The following is a 24,009-nucleotide window of genomic DNA, read 5'->3' as shown; positions in this document are numbered from 1 at the left end:
ATGGGACATAATAATCAACTACATTGTATATTGACAAAATAAAAAAATAATAAAAAAAAATCACACTGTACATAGTAAATAAGTGCAATTTTTATTTATCAATTATACCTCAATAAAGCTGGAAAAAATACCTTCTGTAATCAATTTTTGCACTGGAAAAAAACCACTGTATGCTCTGGAGCCACCATCCCTGGACTTAAATCTCAGCTCCACTATGTACCTATGTACTAGTTGAAGGACCTTAGACATGTTTCTTAACTTCTCTGTTCCTCAAATTCATCATCCACAAAATAGGTTTTAAAAATTAAATAAATAAATACTTATATAAGGATATTAGTACTAAGGGTCTGAATCTTAGAATGTACTCAGTAAGATTGGTTATTTTTATTATCAATTAAGCAATGGAGGCATAAAGTAAAAATGTCTCTAACTCACCCAATGTGGTATCAGAGTTGTCAGTCAGTGGATCTTGTTTTCTCAATAACAGAATCAAGCCTTTGTCCTCAAATAAATATTTTTTTTGCTAAAGTCTTATCACTCTATTTATCCCTGGTGCCCTGACACAGCTAAAACCAAAATGCATTCCACTTATCCTTCATTCCTCAGATACCATTCAATTTCTGCTCTAGTCTTTGGTCACTTTAAATAGAGGTCTCTTGTCTGAACTACTGATTTAGACACAACTGAGGATTGTCTGATTTTTAGTTCCCTGGGTATGGGATCAGATCTATGATAATTGAGTGTGTTCTAATAAATCCTTAGATTCTTAAAATAGGGCTTATGAAAGTCTGATTTAATCACAGAGATGGAGTAAGGTGGGGTAAGAGGATGATTAGAAGAACAGAGAGTTGTTTGTTATTGTGATTCTAGGTAGGAATGATGGGCAGATAATATTTGGTAGAAAATCCAAAAGACAATCTAGATAAATTATTATCTAACCGAATCCAACAGTGAATAATAAGGATAATAAAAAAGACCAGGTTGAGCTTATCCCAGGAATACAAAAAGGATTTAGTATTAGAAATTCTTTAAATGTCTCAACATTTAATAGGCTAAAGGATAAAAAACTATGTGATCATCTATCTCAGTAAACTGCATTCAGAAAGAAAATTTCCATGTTAAACACTCTCTCTCTCTCTCTCTCTCTCTCTCACACACACACACACACACACACACACACAAACAAAAAAAACCACATAAACCACCAAATATCACTGTGAACAGACACTATCCTTTTCAAATCAGGAAAAGCACATGAAAATCCACTGTTAACACTTACATTTAACCATGTACTGCAGTGCCTTACAAGAACAATAAAACAAGAAAAAGAAATCAAGGTAAAATAATTGAAGAGCAGGTCTACTCAAGATGGCGAAGTAGTCGGTTCCTGGTGTGGCTCTATCCTACAGAGCAACCAATTTGCAGCTATTGAGGAGCAGTGACCGGGGACCCAAAATCAGCGCTGGAGTGGATGGGAGCCATGCACTGTGTGACCCCAGTTCAGGTTGCTCCCCATTGCGTAGAGAGACTTTAGAGGTTCTGGGCCCACATTCCCCAAGCATGCCAGACCAGAGAAGGCAGGTGGGGCGGGACTTCCAGCCCAGGCCAGTCCTGCAGCCAGGAGAGACTTAAGAGGCTCATGGGCCCACACACCCCAAGCCAGCCCAGCCAGAGAAAGCAGGTGGGGTGGTTCTTCTGTCCCAGGCCAGTCCCTCCCTCCGGGAGTGACTTAACAGCCTAGGGACTCCCACAGCCCAAGCCAGTCAAGTCAGAGAAGGCAGGCAGGGAGCAACTTCTGGCCCAAGCTGGTCCCTGCCTCCAGGATTGAATTAAGAGGCGTGGATCCCCCAAACTCCCAGCCAGCTGATCTGGAGAAGGCAGGTGGGGTGGGACTTCCAGTCCAGGCTAGTTCCTGCTGCCAGAAGTGGCAGTCCCTTCAGGATCCAAGCGAGACATAAGGATGAAATGAGTGGACTGAGATACCCCTGGCCACAATGACAAAACACCAAAGGAAAGATACCATAAATATGATAAATCAAGAAAGTACATTGCCACCAAAGGAAAACAATAACTCTCAAGCGCTAGATCGTATAGAACAGGAAGTCTTTGAAATCACAGACAAGGAATTTAGAGTAATTATTCTAAGGAAACTAAATGAGATAAAAGAAAACTCAATTAGACAACACAATGAAATGAGAAAAAATATACAAGATCTGAAAGCAGAAATGTACAAAGGAATCAATGCCTTGAAAAAGAATGTAGCTGAGCTTGTAGAGCTGAAGGATTCATTCAATGAAATAAAAAAGACAACGGAGAGTTTAACCAGCAGACTTGAGCAAGCAGAAGAGAGAATTTCTGACCTTGAAGACAGGCTGTTTGAATTAACACAGGCAGACCAGAAAAAAGAAAAAAGAATCAAAAAAATTGAACAAAATCTAAGAGAGACTACAGACAACCTTAAGCACTCAAATATCCAAATCATGGGTATTCCAGAAGGGGAGGAAAAAGGAAATGGCATTGAAAACATATTCAATGAAATAATAGCAGACAACTTCCCAGGTATATGGAAAGTCACAGATCTCCAGATTCAAAAAGCTGAAAGATCCCCAGACATATTAAACCCCAAAATGTCCTCTCTATGACATGTGATAACCAAACTGACAAAACTCAAAGACAAAGAGAGAATCTTAAAAGATGCAAGAGAGAAGTGGCAAGACACCTGTAAGGAAGCCCCAATCAGACTAACATCAGCCTTTTTATCAGAAACCCTAAAAGCCAGAAAAGAACAGGATGATATATTCAAAACACTAAAGGACAAAAGTTGCCAGCCAAGAATACTTTACCCAGCAAGGCTATTCTTATGAAATGAAGGACAAACAGTATATTTCTCAAACAAACAAAAACTGTGGGAGTTCATTACCACAAGACCAGCCCTACAAGAAATTCTCAAGGAAGTACTGGGTTTGATATCACAAAAACAACCATCACTGCCATGAATACTCAAGAAAGAACAATGTCTAGCAGCAAAACAAAAATGTTAACAAAAGAGAAAAAAATAGTTTATCTATCACCCCAAGAAACCAACAAATACAGAAGACAAACAGAAAATTAGAAAGAAAGGAACAAAAGGTACTGAAGACATCTAAACAAAAATCAAAAAAATGCTAGGAGTAAATCAACACCTTTCAATAACAACTCTAAATATAAAGGGATTAAATTCTCCATTCAAAAGACACAGACTGACTGACGGGATTAAAAAGATGGACCCAACAATGTACTGTCTTCAAGAGACTCAGTTGACCTGTAAAGACATACATCGACTAAGAGTGAAAGGATGGAAAAAGATATATCATGCAAATAGAAATGAAAAACGAGCTGGAGTAGCTATTCTTATATCAGATAAAATACACTTTAAAGCAAAAACCATAAAAAGAGGTAAAGAAGGCCACTATATAATGATAAAAAGATCTATCCATCAAGAAGACGTAACAATCACAAATATATACACACCCAATGTCAGAGCAGCCATATTTACAAAGCAAATACTATTAGATCTAAAGAAAGAGACAGACACTAACACCATAATAGTGGGGGACCTGAACACCCCACTCTCATCATTGGACAGATCATCTAGGCAAAAAATCAACAGAGAAACCCAAGATCTAACAATACTTTAGACCAACTAGACTTGGCAGATATCTACAGAACATTCCATCCAACAGCCTCAGAATATTCATTCTTCTCATCAGCACATGGAACATTCTCCCATATCGCATGTTAGGTCACAAAGAAAGTCTCAACAAATTTTAAAAAATTGGAATTATTCCATGTAATTTTTCTGATCACAATGGATTAAAATTAGAAATCATTAATAAACCAAATTCAGAAAACCATACATACACATTGAATTAAACAATATTCTACTTAATGACATTGGGTCCAAGAGGAAATTAAAAAGGAAACCAAAAAATTTCTTGAAACTAATGAAAATAATGTCATATCATACCAAAACCTGTGGGATACTGCAAAAGCAGTATTAAGGGGGAAACTTATCACATTAAATGCTTACTTCAGAAGAATGGAAAGATGGCAAATAAACAACCTAACACTTCACCTTAAAAATTTAGAAAAACAAGAACAATCCAAACCTAAAGTTAGTAGATGGAAAGAAAATTAAGATCAGAGCATAACTAAATGAAATAGAAACTCAAAAAACAATACAAAAGATCAATGAAACAAAAAGTTGGTTTTTTGAAAAGATGAATAAAATTGACAAACCTTTAGCAAGATTAACTAAGAAAAGACGGGAGAAGACCCAAATAACAAAAATTAGAAATGAAAAAGGGGATATTACAACTGACACCTCCAAAATACAAGGAACCATTAGAGACTACTATAAACAACTATATGCCAATGAATGTGAAAATCTAGAGGAAATGGATAAATTTCTGGATGCATACAAAACCGAGCCAAGAAGACATAGAATATCTGAACAGACCAATAACAATAAAAGAGATTGAAGCTGTTATTAGGAGGCTCCCAACAAAGAAAAGCCCAGGGCCAGAGGGATTCACTGCAGAGTTCTACCAAACCTGCAGAGAGGAACTGATATCCATTCTCTACAAACTGTTCCAAAAGATTGAAACAGAGGCCATTCTCCCAAACTCATTCTATGAGGCAAACATCACCCTGATACGAAACCCAGACAAAGATGCATCAAAAATAGAAAACTACAGGCCCATATCCTTGATGATTATAGATGCAAAAATCCTCAATAAAATACTAGCTAACAGAACACAGCAACACTTACAGAAAATTATACACCATGATCAAGTGGGATTCATCCCAGGGATGCAAGGTTGGTTCAACATACTCAAATTAATAAATGTGATACAACATGTTAATAAAAGCAAAGACAAAAAAACACGTGATCATCTCTATTGATGCTGAAAAAGCACTTCACAAAATTCAACATCCGTTCATGATAAAGACTTTCTACAAGTTAGGCATAGATGGAAAGTATCTCAACATAATTAAAGGCATATACAATAAGCTCACTGCCAATAAAATCCTTAATAGAGAAAAGCTAAAAGGTTTTCCCTTAAAAACAGGAACTAGACAAGGATGCCCACTCTCACCACTCCTATTCACCATAGTGTTGGAAGTACTAGCCAGAACAATCAGAGAAGAGAAGGAAGTAAAGGGCATCTAGATTGGAAAGGATGAAGTCAAGCTGTCCCTTTATGCAGATGATATGATCCTATATATTGAACAGCCTAAAGCCTCTATAAAAAAAAACTAGAGTTGATAAATGATTTCAGCAAAGTTGCAGGATACAAAATTAACACACAAAAATCAGTAGCATTTCTGTGCTCCAATAGTGAACATGCAGAAAAAGAAATCAGGAAAGCTAGCCCTTTTACAATAGCCACCAAAAAAATAAAATATTTAGGAATAAAGCTGACCAAGGATGCAAAAAATCTCTACAAAGAGAACTACAAACCACTGTTGAGAGAAATTAAAGAGGACACAAGAAGATGGAAAGATATCCTTTACTCTTGGATTGGAGGAATTAACATTGTGAAAATGTCCAAATTACCCAAAGTGATCTAGAGATTCAACACAATTCCCATCAGAATTCTAATGACATTTTTCTCTGAGGTGGAAAAAGCTATCCAGACACTTATATGGAACAACAAAAGACCATGCATAGCCAAAGCAATCCTGAGTAAAAAAAATAAAGCTGGAGGCATAACACTACCTGACTTTATGTTACAAAGTTATAGTAACCAAAACAGCATGGTACTGGCATAAAAATAGACACATGGATCAATAGAATAAAATATAGAACCCAGAAATCAATCCATATGCCTACAGCCATCTGATCTTTGACAAAGGTAGCAAATCTACATACTGGAGAAGAGACTGCCTTTTCAACAAGTGGTGCTGGAAGAATTGGATATTCATATGTAGAAGAATGAAACTAGACCCGTACCTTTCAACATATATCAAAATTAACTCAAAATGGATTAAAGAATTAAATATGCATCCTGAAACAATAAAACTCCTTAGAAAACATAGGGGAAACACTCCAGGAAGTAGGAGTGGATACAGACTTCATGAATAGGAGCCAAAAAGCACAGGCAACTATAGCAAAAATAAACGGGATTTTATCAAACTAAAAAGCTTCTGCACAGCAAAAGAAACAATCAACAGAGTAAAAAGACAAACAACAGAGTGGGAGAAAATATTTGCAAAACATATATCTGACAAAGGATTAATATCCAGAATAAATAAGGATCTCAAACAACTTTACAGCAAAAAACCAAATAAGCCAATTAAAAAATGGGTAAAGGAGCTGAACAGGCATTTCTCAAAGGAAGGTATACAAATGGCCAACAGACACATGAAAAAATGCTCAACATCACTCAGAATCTGCGAAATGCAAATCAGGACCATTTTGAGATACAATCTCACTTCAGTTAGGATTGCTAACATCCAAAAGACTGAGAATGATAAGTGCTGGAGAGGTTGTAGAGAAAAAAGAACTCTCATACACTGCTGATGGGGCTGCAAAATAGTGCAGCCTTTATGGAAAATGATATGGAGGTTCCTCAGACAATTCCAGATAGATGCACCATATGACCCAGCTATTCCACCATTGGGAATATACCCAGAGGAATGGAAATCATCATGCAGAAGGGATACCTGTACTCCAATGTTTATTGCAGCTCTATTTACAATAGTCAAGAGTTGGAACCAGCCCAAAAGTCCTTCATCTGATAACTGGATAAGGAAACTGTGGTCTATCAATACAATGGAATACTATTCTGCTATAAAAAAGAACAAAATACTACCATTCACAACAACATGGATGGACTTAGAGAAAATTATATTAAGTGAAACAAGTCAGGCACAGAAAGAGAAATACCACATGTTCTCACTTATTTGTGGGAGCTAAAATTAAATAAATAAATAAATAAATAAATAAACACACAAACAAATCAAGGGGTGGGGGGGAAGAAGACAGAATAGCCACAAAAATTCTTTGAACTATTTAAGGCAAGTGAACATATATGATTGGGGGTGGGCGGGGAAGGGGTGGAGAGGAACAGGTAAAGGGGCACAAAAATCAACTACGATGTATTTTGAGAAGTAAAATAAAAAATAATTTTAAGAAAAAGTACCCCAGTGTGGTAGCACAGAAAATGCTCACACCCAACCCAGAAAGGCTTGGAGATGTAAAGGATGTGCTGCTTTTTTCCCACTGAATGAGTGAGTCTTGCTGTTGTTGTAGTTGGATTGTTGTTCACCTAAAAGCTGATTCAGGGCTTCCAGACACTGCTGAGATCAGAAATTAAACAAGCCTTATAAGAAGCAATTAGGCAGTCTTTTGATTGAACGGTTTCTGCATTCTAATAAAATAACTCCCCTTTAGGGAATCTATACAAGGGAATGAATATCCTATGCAGAGAAAGCTCATGCATGGCCATTTACTTCAGCATGGCATGGTTATTACCGGGACAGTGACAAGTTACACAAGGAAAGCCACAGGCACAGTTGGAGTCTCCTCGACAGCACAGGCAGCAGAACACCTACGGAAAGTCACCCAAGGCAGGACCTGAGAAGCCTTTGCTCAGGCAGAGATCCATGGTCCCCAGTCACCCTGTGAGTTCTGCCACTGTACACATGGTCCACATAGAGAGAGTATCTCAGCAGGATGAGAGATTTTGGAAACTGGAGCTGCATGTGAGATGCAAGCAAGTCATGCCAAACCACTCAGATGAGTGCTGAGGAACTATCTCAGGACAGGGGAAGACATCCTTCTAAGCAATCCATTACCCAGTATGTCTGGAGTCTACTTTGGCAAGCCACCCACATCATGGAGAGTAATTAGCAATGTTAAACGAAAAGCTTTAGATTAATGAAATTTAGCAAAGCATATTTGAGCACGGAAATAATTCATGAATTGGGCAGCACCCCAAACCACATTAATTAGTTTGATTTAATCATTCCACCTGTATACATGTACCAAAACATTAATGTTGTACACAATAAATACAGACAACCTCTCATTTGGCATTTAAATAAATAAGAAAATGGGGGATAAAGAAGGAAAACATTTTATGAAATTTAACTAAACAAGAGCCTAGCAGGGACTCATGGTGATAGTGGTATGTAAAGCAGAGTGCACTGACTCAACTCTATGTTCCTGAGGTCCTTCAATTAAAAAGGGTGTGGGGGGCCTGACATCAACATTGCCTCCTGAAACAAATAAAATAAAGCCTTCAAAGTTATTGGCTCATGCACTAATTTTTCTGAACAATTTCATTCCCTCCCTCCAGCCACATCTCCTAAGTCATGCATAAAACTTGTTTTCCTGATTGATCACTAGGATAGGTGTTTTTCCCCTTATCTCTTGAAGTGAGTACCACAGCCAGCACATTTCTTTCAAGCTTACCCCAGTATCTAGGAGATCACAGCAGTTAACAACGCAGACAAAATGAGTTCTGTGGCACCAATAATAAAATCCGGACAGTTTCATTCAGAAAATACAAATGAAACATTACTCATTTAATGCCAGACTCTTCATAAAGTCAAGATTGGCTTTCTAATATCAACATAAATTATTTTAAAAACTTATGAGTAATGTAGAAACTACTGAATAATTTCATTTTTAATTCTCAGCATAGCGCTAGCCAGAAAAATAGAAATATATGTTCCTATCTCTAGTAGGCATCCTCAATATTCTAAGAGTTAAGAGTCCTGATTCTTTGATTAGTAGAAAATGAGTAATAAGGTAGTAGAACAGATATGTATGTTTGATGTGTTTGTGTGTGTTTGTAGGGGGGAGGAGAGACTTAAGGAATGGATAAGGGAAGATGTAAAAAAGAAAATAATCCTGGGAGGAAGAATAAGAGGCCTAGCTAGAGAAGAAATTTTGAATAAAAGTCAAAGTCAAGCAGATTCCAGTCTCTTAAGGCCTCTAACTAACTATAAGTGTATTATAGAAACTTTGCTAAAATCTTCTACCATGGACATCTAAAACAGCATAAGAGAATATCAATTCTTGAGAATCAATGTGTTCTTGAATTCTAATGAGGGAAAGAGAACCAGGAAAAACAGATAGAAAAATTTGGGTGAACAAAAGCACAAACAGCAGCATCGCTGGTAACTAATATTAATTTAAGACAATTGCTTGACAGAGTCACTTAATAAAAGATAAATTTTGATAGATAAAATTAGGTAACTTGATACGGTCATTAAGTAGAAGTTAAGATTCTTTTAAACAGTAACAAAGACTTTGTTCAGGACTATTGTGATAGGTGTCAAGACTATCACAATTGCAAGTTACAGCATATATTATTGATCCTACAGGGCAAGAAAGAGTTACTTTTCTATGTAAAATTGTGTATTATTATCATTATAAAATGTTGATAGGGATATGATTCACTCTGTCATACTAGGTTCTCATTATGTGTTTCCTTAGAAAAACAATTAATCTTAGATCTTACAGTCAGAAACATTTATGCTGCTTCTACTCAATGGTTTTGTTGTTCTGGGTGGACAATATGAATGATGTAACGTAAGATTTTCTTCTTTGAATTGTCTGGCCTCATCTGGCATACATTTTGCACACTGACCTCAACCTCAGCTTCATTTCATTTCTTCAACATTTAGTTTTCTTTCTCTCCACCTTTTAAAATCTTATTGACATATGACATACATATTTTCCTTGTAATTCACCTCAAATTCTTTTGTAAGAATGCAGATTATAGACAGTTCATAGACAGAAGGAAGAGAAAGGAAGGAGGGAGGGACAAGAGGAAGCAGATATTTTGAAAGCTATATCCCAAAAGCATGACTTAGCAAATCATGAAGTGTGAATAAAGTTGAGATTGAGCAACCAGGTGAGTCAGACATTACAATAAACCAAGTCAATCTAAAGAAAGACTGAATTAGCAAGATACAAGAAGAATAAAAGACAAAAATTGTAGAAATGTAAGAGCAAGTATAAAGAAAAGTCACCAAAAGTCCATTGTTAATTGCTTTCTAGAATTGCTCATCAGTAGATTTTGAAGATATTTGAAAATATAAAATCTATAGTGTCAAAAAATGGTATTACCAGCACAAAAATGGTATTTTTGTATGGGATTTAGGAGTCAGCAAAAGAGCTATTTTTAAGTATTTTGTTATTGGCTTGATGATATAACAACAAAAAACAGATATGCAGCTAAAAGCCCAGTAGAGCAGTCAAGCTTACAGATCTAACACAGGTTAACTGAAGACATAAAAGTGAGTGAAATATGAAGGTAGTAGAATTAAGAGGTGCAAAAACCAAAGACTATCTTTTGGGAGAGATCCAAGTTAGTGAAAAGAAGGAAGAAGATACAGCCAAGATAACAGACATCAGCAAGTCTGGAAGACAAATGACAGGTTATAAAGTAATAAATGTCAAAGGAAGGGAACAAAGACCAGATTGGACAAACAGAAAACAGCTAGCAAGATGGTAGATTTAAATCAAATCATATTTATAGTTGCAAAAATATGCTAGTAGATAGATGGTCCAAATACATCAATTAAAGGCAATGAATGACAGATTGAATTTTGAAAAAGCAAGATTCAAATATAAGCTGTCTATTAAAAATTCATTTTAGGGGCCGGCCCGGTGGCGCACTGCTACAGTGCGCCGCTTGGGAGTGCGGCGGTGCTCCCGCCGAGGGTTCAGATCCCACGTACAGACCGGTTCCCACTCACTGGCTGAGCGAGGTGCGGGCGCAGCACCGAGGGTTGCGATCCCATTGCCGGTCCCGGTCTGGTACGGGCGCGACACTGAGGGTTGCGATCCATTGCCGGACACGAAAAAAAGACAAAAAAAAGGAAAAAAAAATTCATTTTAAATATATAAGTACAGGTAACTTAAAAGTAAAAGGACGGAAACAATATGACATGCAAATACTATTTAAAAGAAAGCTTCGGTGGCTGTGTATACATCAGAAAAAATAAATTTAAGAAAAAGAAATATTGCCAGGAGTAAAGATGATATTAAATAATAATATAGGAGTCAATTTTGTTTCAAGAAAAAATAAAAATTATGCAGCATATGCATCTAACATCAGAGCATCAGAAAGCATAAGTCAAAAAAAACAAAAGTAAAAAGAGAAACAAATACATAACTACACTTAAAGATAACAACATTTATCGCTAAGTAATTGCCAGAACAAGTAGATAGAAAATCAGGAAGGATACAGAGGGCCTGAACAACACCATCAAGCAACTGTACTGTAATATTTGCCAAGACAGACCATATTCTGGGCCATAAAATAAACCATAATAAATTTTAAAGCCATCAAATCGTACATAATACATTCTCCTTCCAGAATTTAATTAGAAATCAATATAGAAAAGATATTTTGAAAGATGTTCTAAAATTTGGAAGGCAAACAACACACTTCAAGATTTATAAAGAAAATTTAGAAATCTTTTGAATTGAAAATGAAAACTAACATCAAAAAGAAAATAAAAGCAACCATCAAACATAAAAATTTGTGAAATTCAGGTAAAACAGTGCTTAGAAGAAAATATATAGGATTAAAAATTTATATTGCAAAAGAAGAAAGGCTTAAACTCAATAAACTAAAATTCTACATTAAGGTACTAGAGAAAAAAAAATTAAACCCAATGCAACTGAAAAGAAATAATAAAAATAAGAGCATAAATCAGTGAAATAGAAACAAAAAAATGCTAGAGAAAATCATTCATGCCCCAAAGCTAGTTCTTTGAAAAGAACAATAAAATTGATAAAGATTAAGAATAACCTACTGATATCAGGAATGAAAGAGAAAATATGACTTCAGATTCTACTTGTATTAAAATGATAATAAAATATTATTAATGACTTTAGGCCTATTTATGTGATTAGGTGAAATGAACAAATCCTTTAAAAGATACAAACTACAAAAGCTTGTCCAGAAAGAAAGAAAAAAACCAGATTTCCCTATTGTCTATTTTAAAAATTGATTTTGTAGTCATTGGCCTTCTCACAAAGCAAACTCCAGGGGTAGAAGCCTTCATTGGTGAACTCTACTGTGCAATTAAGGAAGAAACAATATCAACTCTACACAAACATTTCCAGAAAGTAGAAGAGCAGGTAAAACTTCCCAAATCATTTTGAAGCCAGAATTACCCTGATATGAAACCAGAAAAAAAAAAAAATTACAGGAAAAGAAGACTGAAGACAAACAAGCTTCATAAAAATGGATGCAAAAATTCTCAACAAAATATTAGCAAATTGAATCCAACAACATAAACACAACATGAGCAAGTTGGATTCATCCCAGTTATGCAAGGTTAGTTCAACCTTCGAAAATCAATCAATGTAATTCACAACAGACTAAAAGTGAAACACCATGATTATTTCAAAAAAGATAAATATGATTTGACAAAATTTAACATCTATTCCTGATAAAAAAGTAGAAACTCTTAGCAAACTAAGAATAAAAAGGGACCTCCTCACTGTAATAAAGAGTACCTACAAAACAAAACAAACCAAAAACCTAGCACTAACATCATACTTTGTAATGAAAGAAAGCTCTCTTTAAGATTGAGAAAACAGTAATGTCATCCTCTCTCTCCACTTCTATTAAACATTATCCTGAAGGTTCTATGCAGTGCATTAAGGAGTAAACAATAAATAATAATAAAAGTATACAGATTGAAAATAGAGAAATAAAAGTTTTTATTTATGATGTTCTACATACAAAATTACACCCTCCCCCCAACCAAAGCCAGAAGACATAATAAATTTAAGATACATGATGCAAGGTTAACAGAAAAATCCATTTTGTTTTTATATACTATCAATAATCAATTAGAAATTGATGTTTTAAAAAATACAATTTACAACCTCATGAAAAAAGATGATTTCCTTAGCAACAGATATAACAAAACATTTGGAAGAAATTATACTGAAAACTACAAAACACTGTTGAGAAAAATAAAAAAGACCTAAATAAATGGAGAGATATGTAGTGTTCATAGATCAGAAGATTCAATATGTTAAAATGTAATTCTCCCTAAATTGATACACAGGTTGTTGCAAAATCTCAACAGGCTTATTTTCAGAAATCAACAAGGCAATTCCAAACTTTCTATGGAAAAGAAACCTAAAATTCAAAAAAATTTCTAAAAAAAAAGAACAAAGTCTGGGGATTCATATTATCTGATTTTAAAACCTAAAGGTAGGCCGGCCCGTGGCTCACTCGGTAGAGTGCGGTGCTGATAACACCAAGGCCATGGGTTCGGATCCTATATAAGGATGGCCGGTTTGCTCACTGGCTGAGCGTGGTGCTGACAACCCCAAGCCAAGGGTTGAGATCCCCTTACCGGTCATCTTTTAAAAAAAAAAAAAAAAAACCTAAAGGCAATGTGGTGTTGGCATAAAGATAGACATGTAAATCAGTGAAATAGAATAGAATGTCCACGGAAAATATATGTTCAATGGGTTTTCAACTAAGGTATCTACAAAATTAAATGGAGAAAGGATAGCATTTTCAACAAATAGTGCTGGAACTATTGGAAATCCAAACAAACAAATAAATAAATAAATAAATAAATAAAAAGAACCCTGACTCTAACCTCACAAAATACACAAAAATTAACTCAAAAGGAATTACAGACTTAAATATAAGACATAAAACTCTAAAAGTTATCAAATATAAGAAAGATATTTGTGACCTTGGAATAGTCAAATAATTCTTAGATAGACACACATGCAAGTATGAGGGGTCCTGAGAAAGTTCATGGAAAAATATGTACCATGAAAAAATCTATGCATGGACTTGAAAAAATTTGTTGCACCAAAATAAACTTGACCTAACTTGTTATAACATGTCTGATCACGATCTAGTTTGAGGCACTAAGAAGGATAAGACACCATCTTGAGCCCCAATTGGAGCAACAGGATTTCTGCTAAAATTAAAGAATGAACATCAAATTTATGGTGAAGCTTGGGTGGGAGAATGGTGAAATCACTGATGTTTTATGAAAAGTTTATGGGGACAATGCCCCAAAGAAATCAGCAGTTTACAAATGGATAATTCATTTTAAGAAGGGACAAGATGATGTTGAAGATGAGGTCCACAGTGACAGGCCATCCACATCAATTTGTGAGAAAAAGTTTAATCTTGTTCATGCCCTAATTGAAGAGTACCAACTATTAACAGCAGAAACAATAGCCAACATCATAGACTTAGATAAGCTTACACAATTCTGACTAAAAAGTTAAAGATGAACAAACTTTCCACTCCATGGGAGACAAAACAGTTGCACCCAGATCAGCTGAAGACAACAGCAGAGCTTTGAATGGAAATTTCAAACAGGTGGGATCAAAATCCTGAAGCATTTCTTTGCAGAATTGTAACAGGAAATAAAACATGGCTTTACCAATAGCAATCCTGAAGATGAAGCACAATCAAAACAATGGCTACCAAGAGGTGGAAGCAAAGGTGGACTAGTCAGGAGCAAAACTCTCGTGGCAACAGGTTTTTGGGATACTCAAGGAATTTTGCTTGTTGACTTTCTGGAGGGTCAAGGAATGATAACATCTGCATATTATGAGAGTGTTTTGAGAAAGTTAGCCAAAGCCCTAGCAGAAAAATGCCCAGAAAAGCCTCACCAGAGAGTCCTTCTCCACCACGACAATGCTCCTGCTCATTTCTGTCATCAAACAAGGTCAATTTTGTGATAGTTCCAGTGAGACATCATTAGACATCCACCTCACAGTCCTGATTTTGCTCCTTCTGAGTTTTTTGTTTCCTAATCTTAAAAAAATCTTTAAAAAATACCCTTTTTTTTTCCCCAGTTAATAATGTAAAAAGACTGCATTGACATGGTTAAATTCCCAGGACTCTCAGTTCTTTAGGGATGAACTAAGTGGCTGGTATCATCACTTACAAAAGTATCTTGAATTTGATGGAGTGTATATTGAAAAATAAGTTTACATTTTTTATTTTTAATTTTTAATCCCAGTTTCCTCTGAACTTTTTGAAGTCCCCTCACACACAAACACAAAAACATGAATGCTAAAGAAAAATTGATAAATTGGGCTTCATCAAAATTTAAGTCTTCTGTTCTTCAAAAGATACTGTTAAGAAAATAAAAAGAAAATAAAGAGAAAACATTTGCAAAACCTCTATCTGACAGAGAACTTGTAACCAGAATATATAATGAACACTTCAAATTAATAAAACACTTCACCAAAGAAGAGATATGGATGGAAAATAAGAACATGAGAAGACACTCAGTATCATAAGTCATTAGTGAACTACATGTTAAAACTAGAATCAGGGGGCCGGCCCGGTGGCGCACTGGATAGTGCACCGCTTGGGAAGCGCGGCGGCGCTCCCGCCCGAGGGTTCGGATCCCACATACAGACCGGTTCCCGCTCACTGGCTGAGCGAGGCGCGGGAGCAACGCCGAGGGTTACGATCCTGTTGCCGGTCCCCGGTCCGGTACGGGGGCAACACTGAGGGTTGCAATCCATTGCCGGACACAGAAAAAGACAAAAAAAAAAAAAACTAGAATCAGATACCACTACACCTACCATACTGGCTAAAAATTTAAAAATTTTAAAGACAATACCATGTGTTCTCAAAGAAGTAGAACAACCAGAACTCTCATACATTGCTGATGGGAAAGAAAAGGTTACAGACACTTTGGCAAACAATTTAACAGTTTCTTATAAAGTTAAACAAGCAGCTGCCATATAAATCAGCAATCCCAATCATGGGTATATATCTAAGAGATATAGAAATATATGTCCTTGCAAAGACGTATTCATAAATGTTTACAGCAGGTTTATTCAGAAAAGTCAAAAACTAGAAACAACCCAATTATCCATCAACTGGAGAATGGATGGATACACAAATTGTTATCTATCCATAAAATGGAATATTACTCAAAATAAATAAAAGCAAACTCCTCATGAGTGCAACCACACGTAGAAGCCTCAAAAGCTTTATGATTAGTGACAAAGTGACAAAAGACAGCATACTTTGTAATTTCATTTACACAGCATCCTAGAAAAGACAAAACTACAGGACAGATATCAGTTATTTGGGGCTGGGCACTGAATGCAAAGGGACATGAGGAAACTTTCTGAGGTGATGGAAATATTCTTATCCTGACTGTTGTAGGGGTCACACTCTCTATATATTTGTCAGAACTCATTGAATTAAGCACTTTAAAAACATTAATAAATATGACTTTCAAAAACAAATTATAAAAAATAAAGGACTTGCTGCCCATCTAGGTACAGTAAGGTCAGCTGACTGCTTGCAGTTGTTAACTCTTTCTTGCCTCAGCAGTTGAGCCAATGTAATGTCATCTTCAGGGTGGCCTCCACAAATCACTGAGCAAGGCACTTGTGCAAGGACCTAACCATTTCCACCAAACGTGGGACTTTTAACAGTTAGTTTTTGCTTTGCGGCCCCTCCATGGGCCTGGGAGAGAATTTGCCAGGTGGCCATTAAGGATTGACAGCTCCCCGTGTCCAATCCTGCCTCCACCTTTTCCCTTTTATGTTTATTACTTCCCAATTGACCTTTTGAATTCTTAACTCCATTTCCACGCATGCTTCCCAGAGAAGCCAGTCTGTGACAGATTGTATCTGAAGTAGCCTGAAATGGCCAGATGGAGTTTGGCGACTGGATCACTCACCACGAGCTCTTTAGTAAAGAGGACTACATCCCCAGAGGTAGATGGCCCTAACATAAGGTGATAGTCCAATTGTTAAAACATTCACATGTGGTAACCTGGGATGTTATGCCACTGAAGGGGAATGCCCTAGCCAATAGTGTGATGCCAGCATTCAAAATGTATGGAGGAGTAATAAATATAAACACAATGGAATTAAATAGTTGTCACTAATTTGCATTGATTCCCTATGGGTTAATAACACAAAACTAAGTAAGGGCAATTAACCAAAATTGTAACAAAATACCTCAAGCCACAAGTCTCTCTGCCAGCTTACAAAGAAGCCCTCGTCTCATAAAGCGGGCAAGCAGAATAAGATGAAGATCAAGCACAGAATTTGATATTCACAGTGGCTTAAATCCAAAGACAGTCAAATGCTCAGCAGGAGCGGGTTTGTTACATCAAAATCAGAGCTCTGATTAGGAAAAGCTGGGATCCGGACAATGGGATAGGGACAACTTGAGTAGATGTTCTTGAAAATGCTAACTTCCCCCAGACTCTGAATCTTCTGAGGCTGAAGAAGTGGCCCACCCCTCTTCAATAAGAGCTAGCAAACCCCCACCACCAACATCAGCAATGCAAGAAGAAAATACAAGGTCTTTTTCCCACAAGACAAGTGTCCACCTAAGGAGATGTCTCCATTTCCTTATACTTCTACTTCTTGCCACCAGGCCTATAAAATGGTCACAGCCTGGGACAAGTTAGGTCTAATAAGGGAAGGAAGAGACATTATCCCAAAAGACCTGCAAGATCTAGACAGCACACATCAGCAGGACTAGAGGAATACTCATGGGACTAGATTCTGAGGATTCTAAACCAGAGAAATAAAAACTAAATAAGTCAGAGTTTATTGACTTGGGGCACCCTCTCAGAACACAGGGCAGAGCATTCTGGCATGGACCCCAGAAGAAGGTGCAAACTCACTGCTAAGGTGGCTCTAAGAAACTTGGAACAAGCAATGGCCTGCACTGACTGCAGGTGAAATGCCTAAATTACAGAGAGAAAACCTTGAGGAAGGGATGAAAAGGTTCACAAAAATGGCGGTACTGGAAGGACATATTACATGAGACCAGAACACCCACAGAAGATGATGGTCCACAGAAGGACCTAGAGGATAGTCAGTCACTAAGGCCATCAAAAATGTGCAGGCCAGAGTCGTGCCAGAATCATTAAGAAGCTCAGTGGTGGCTCTCCAATGCAAGCCAAGGCTGAATGCAGAAGAGCCTGTCACAGATCTCGGCTAGTTGAGAGCAATGGAATAATAGTACCTCAATGCAATAGAAGCTAAGTGGTGCAGCTGACCATAAGAAGCCAGTGATTTGTAATTATCATAAGGACCAATGATGTCGCTGTGACAACGAAGGGCACTGCAGAAAGTTATAGAGATGGTTTATAAAATATGGTATTTCTTGAGGCAAAATAGATGAGCCATCCAAAAATGTACTACTTAATTTGTATCATAGCAAGAAATCAAAGAGGACTATCTGAGGCTGAGGAAAGCTATCCTAATAAAAAGGCAAATGCACTGTCTGACATCTGTATCTGATCCAGGTTTCAAACCAGGAATTTTCTGACTGAATAAGTGACCATGTCCCAGAGGAATGGACCTACAACACCATAGCAAGTATCCATTGCAACAATCCCCTCTGTTCTCCCCCAGAGGGACTTATGGGCATTTACTCAAATGAGCATACACTAAGGAAAAGGCAATACTCAGACAGTTAATAGAGTATTGGATTCAGGGTACAAGTTGAGATTGGTATCTGGAGATCTAACGCACCATTGCGGCCCAACAGTTAGAGTGAAAGTATCTGGGGACAAATGGAGTCCTGGCCAAGGGTTAGTTTCAATAGGTTGACTGTTTTCATGGATTCACTCAGAAGTCATTGATCCAAACGTTTAATTCAGATTGTCAGACTTGGCACAAACCCTATATTGAATCCTGGAGGATGACTGTAGACCACCACAAGCTCATCCAAGTAGTAGGCCTCATCACAGCAGCAGTGCGACTTGCTGAAAAAGATTACCGTGGCTTCAGGTAGAAGCTAGGTAGCTTTTGATTTGAATAAGTTCTTTTCTGTCCCAATTAGAAAATGAGGTCAAAATCAGTTTGAATTCACGTGAAACTGACAATAATATCCACTCACGGTTTTGCCTGAGGGCTATGGTAACTCTCCTGTCCTCTGTCATTATGGAATCTGGGCTGGCTGGACAGTGACATTGCACTGATTGCAAAGGATCAACAAGAGATGGACGGCACATGGCTTTTAGAAAACACATGCACTCCAGGGGAGGGCAGATAAATAAACCCTACAAAGATGTGGGACCTGCCACTTCATACATTTTTCCAGACACAATACAGACTTACTAAGTATATCAGTTTCCTACAACTGCTGTGGCAAATTATCATAAGCTAGATAGCTTAAAACCACATGAATTCATTGCCTCATAGGTTTGGAGGCTAGAAGACCAAAATCAAGGTATATCAGCAGGGCCATGCTTCCTCTGAAACCTGTACGGGAATTTTTCCTTGCCTCTTCTAGCTTCAGATGATTTGCTGGCAATCTTTGCATTCGTTGGCTTGTAGATACATCACTGGAATCCTTCATTGTCAAATGGCATTTTTCCTGTGTGTCTGTCTTCACATGGCTGTCTTATAAGGATATCAGTCATATTGGATTAGAGGCCCACTCTACTTCAATCTGACCTCATCTTTAATTATATCTGCAATGACCCTTTTCCTAAATAAGGTCACATTCTGAGGTATTAGGGGTTAGGACTTCAACGTATCTTTTGGGAGGGACACAATTCAACTCATAATACTCAGAGATGGACATGAACCACAGTGAGAAGGAAAATCTTCCCAATGAGCAAAACTTCAATTGGCACACCTGATAATTCACTTTGTGTGGAAGAACAAAAAAAAAGAAATGGCCCAAAGATTAGAACAGACTCAGGAAACTGGGATGAAAAAAGTTGGGAAGATTGGAAATTAGAAATGTCATCTGGGAATGAGTACAAAGTATGAAGATTTTTATAGTATCCACCAAAAATAACGTGCTAAGCCACCAAATAGACAAAAGGACTCAGTCAATTGATGTCAGCCAGCCTTATTCAGCGCTCAGCTCAGTGCTGGCTTGATGGACACATGAACAAAATAGAAGGGATGAAGGACATACAAGGACTCAACAGCATAGATTTCTACTTACCAAGGCCAATCTTGCTATTTCTACCTCTCAATGTCCAATCTGCCAGCAAAACAGGCCAGTGCTGAACCCCTGGTATGGCACTATTCCTCAAGGAGAACAACTGGACTCTTGTTGGCAAGTTGACCACATTGGGCCCTTTTTGTCCCAGAAGGGTCAGCAGTTTATTCTCACAGGAATACATACCTATTCCAGACATGAGTTTGCCTTTTTTCCTGCTTGGCCTTAGCCAGCACAACTATCTGGGAGCTCATGGAATGCCTGATCCACAAGCATGAAATACAGTACAATGTAGCATCCCAACCAGGGATCCACTTGATAGCTAAAAGGCAGCGGGCTTATGACCATGGGATCCTCTGGTCATATCACATAGTGCTCCATCCAGAAGTTGTCAGCCTAAAGTATTGGAATGGTCACCTGAAGGCACAGCTGAATCTCAAGCTTAGCCAGAATATTATTCAAGGTTGAGGTGCCATCTGCTAGGACACTGTCACCAGGGAAAACAGCAAGTGTCCCACTGAGCTATAGGCTATGGCTGCCACCCAGGGACTTAAGGCTTCTTGTGGCTACGGAGCAGCAGGCAAGAAGAGAGGACATGATCTTGTGAAGAGTAATTGACGCTGACTAGCAGGAAAAATAGGGCTGCTGTTATAGAATGGAGATAAAGAGGAATATGTGGCAAACAGGTGACCCACATAGGCACCTCTTCATATTCTCTTATCAAATTTTAAATGAGAATGACAAATGCATCAACTCTAGCCTGAGAAGAGTAAAATTACTAGGACCTCAGTTATCTTATGAATGAGGTTTGGGTCACATCACTGAAACCTGGAGAGGTAATCAGTTGATGGGCATTTGGGTTATTTTTATCTCATGAATATTCATAACCAATAAAAACTAATAATTCTGATAAGAACTTTTGTGTATGAGTTTTTAAGTAGACCTACTTTTTCAATTCCCTTGTAAATATATTTAGAAGTAGAATTGCTGGATCATGTGATAACTCTATGTTTAACTTTTTGAAGAACTACCAAACTGTTTTATACTTTCCATTCCCACTAATAATGAACTTCTGTCATTTATCTAGCCCTCAAACTTCTTCAGGACAGGGACTAAGTTTTGTGTTCTTTTGTCTCCCCAGAATCTTGCACAGTGCCTAATGCAGTATGGTTGTCAATGAATATTTGTGACATTGAATCAAAGCCCTAAAATAATTTTTTCACTTTTTGCCCATTTCTGTGACACTCCCTCATCAAAAAATCCCCTGCCAGTATCTTTAACTTTTATCCCTCCAGACTCTTTTCCCTATGAAGATGTAAGAAACATACTTCTGGACACCAGCACTTCTTGAAATGGGCACTCTACAATTGGCTAGACCAGAGGATTAGGATCTACTTGGAGTCGCTCTCCTGCACATTAGAGAAGTTAATGTAAGATAATCCAGTAGTAGAATCAAATGTCTCTGAGTTGGTACCACTAGGCAGTGAATCAGATGTTGGTGCATATTGTCAAAGTGATCATCTAGCAAATATAGGGACAGGACATATTTGGCTCTAGGAAACTCTCTGCTAGCCCTGCTGTCAACAACACTAAAAAGGACCTGGCAGGGAAGGGAGCAAAGTGACTTCCACATGGGGCAAGAGACAACATATGGGACCCATCCCATTACAAAGGCAACCAAATAATATCTGCAGATGAAAGGGCCTTCCAATCCTAGCAGCTCTGGGTGGGGATTAGCCTCCCATAACTGACACTTAAGTAGCCTGATGACTTCCAGCTCTGTCCAGTTAAACAGACTATTGCACAGAGGAAAAGACCTGCTTTGATCCTTAAACACAAAATGGACATGTGACACAGATGCAACTTATACTTTAAACATGACCAACTCCTCTTGATATAAAATAGGTTATATCTCTTTTAAAATCACATATGATACCCCATAAAGAGGTATAATCAAAAATAAATTTTAATTTCAGCATTGCAAAAAAAAAAATCACATACAAACATACATACATTTTTTTGTAAAATCTTACATAAATATTTCGACTTCTGCTCCCAACTGATAGATATTTACTGATTCTCACAGAAAGACAAGACTCTCCCTGACATTTTATAAAATATACATTACATTGTACATATACCATTTGCATCATTTCAATTTTTTTAGACTAGAAATAGAGATTGACTATGTTCAATAAGTTATTGAAGTTTTATATACATTACCTGGGGTAAGCAGGATGCCAAACCAAGGATGTTCATTCCCTAATCCTAAAAACCTGTGAATATGTGCCAGTACATGCCACAAGGGACATTGCAGATGTAATGAAGGTTACAGACCTCAAAATAGGAAGATTATCCTGGATTATCTAGATGGGCCCAATGTACTCACATGAGCCCAATGAAGGAGAGAACGTTTCCTGGCTTGAGTCAGGAGAAGTGCTACATAACGGGAAGTTGGAGAGATCTGCCAGGTGAGAGGTTCTCGACTCACTGTCACAGTGGCGGGGAGGGAAGTACATGGAAAGCATAAAAAGGAATGCGAGCAAAGACCAGCCACCAAATAACAGCCAATGAGAAAATGGGGACCTCAGTCCTACAATCAAGGAACTGAATTTGGCTAACAACCTAGATGAGTGTGTAAGTGGATTCATTCTCAGAGCCTCCAGACAAAAACTCAGCCCAGTCCAGCCAACACCAGGATTTCAACCTTGTGATAAACAGCAGAGAACCCAGCTGGGTCACACTGTATGTACAGCACTATGAAAAAATAAATCTGTGTTGTTTTAAGCCACTAACTTTGTGGTAATGTATTATGGAATCAACAGAAAATATTGCTGCCATTATATATTCCCAAATATCAGTATGATAAGTTCCAATATTCTGTGGTTCTAAAACACAATAACCATTAGAACAGTCACTGAAAATTACATATTCCCAGGACCAACATATTCCGCCAAATGTTATTTTTTATAATGAGTACGTGGGAAATTTCTACTCATAATTACTGGGTATTTTTAAAGATGTTATCTGAGAATAATATAGTGATTTCTAAGTAAATCCTCTCCAACATTTATAACTTAATGATTCATTTTTAAAAATTAAAGAGATGATTACTTTGTCAAGGTTTTTTGAAATTGTCTCACCAGTTAAATGCAGTAAATTTTAGGAATACATCTCTTTTATTATATGTTTTAATATATTTTATTAGATTCATATTTTATATAACCATATATTAGTCACATTAACAAAAGCCAGTGATTGTTAATAGAGTTGAATGAATCAATGTTTAGAAAAATGTGAGAAAATAAGTGATGCCAAAGATTTACAGGCCTCAAAAGTACAAGGAATTTTAAGGCAAACGTCACTCATATTTTTAGTATGTAACTACATAAAACCAATAACAATGAGTTACTTTGTAAGAGGACATTATTGGTATGATGGCCATATTTTGGTATTTATATTTCTTCAATTAGTAGCTTAAAGTTGCATGTGGCTTTATTGGAAGCACATGACAGTTCCACCCCTGCCTAATCTGCAGAACACATGCTTAGGATATTCCAAGCTTTACCTGCTCCAGCCAATGTTCCTAAACTACAATGATGCCAACAAAATTAGTTTTCCAGAGATTTTAGAATATAATATAAAATCTGGATTTGGAACATGGACACTTACTTTTTCTGAGTTCTTTCAGCCAGCCTTACAGTCTCGATAGCTGCCTTCCTTGCTTCAAAATCTTCCCTTTTCACTATCTCTCCAATCCCTCGGTAGCCTAGCTCCACCAACTGGCGGGCCAGGCTTTCATCCTAAAGAGAAAATAATTTGGTAGATAACGCTGATGAATGAGACATCTGATTTTCTCCAATGTATACGAAATGATTGTTTTAAATGACAAATGAAATGTACTTTTAAATGAGACAAGATCTATTAGCTATAAAAAAAAAACTAGAATTCTTTTTAACAATATATTTATACACATCTGATTCGGTCTTCCCTTTCCCATAGCCATAAGATGAGAAAAAGAATAAAGTCAACCACTAAATTTTCTCTA

General features: G+C 37.1%; 1 protein-coding gene across 1 annotated transcript in view; it reads right to left on the bottom strand.

Annotated features, from left to right (window-relative positions):
- The window catches only part of LOC103586306 (chromosome unknown open reading frame, human C4orf22), a gene marked incomplete at its 3' end in the record, with an annotated part of 573,134 nt that overhangs the window by 533,216 nt on the left and 15,909 nt on the right, over positions 1 to 24,009 (bottom strand). The window contains exon 2 of the mRNA XM_008567547.1: positions 23,634 to 23,764. Coding sequence (XP_008565769.1) covers positions 23,634 to 23,764 — 131 coding nt within the window. The remainder of the gene's footprint in view (positions 1 to 23,633; positions 23,765 to 24,009) is intronic.

The sequence above is a fragment of the Galeopterus variegatus genome, unplaced genomic scaffold (genome assembly GCF_000696425.1).
Source record: "Galeopterus variegatus unplaced genomic scaffold, G_variegatus-3.0.2 Scaffold330, whole genome shotgun sequence".
Taxonomy (NCBI): Eukaryota; Metazoa; Chordata; class Mammalia; order Dermoptera; family Cynocephalidae; genus Galeopterus; species Galeopterus variegatus.
This window is presented reverse-complemented; position numbering and strand designations above follow the sequence as displayed.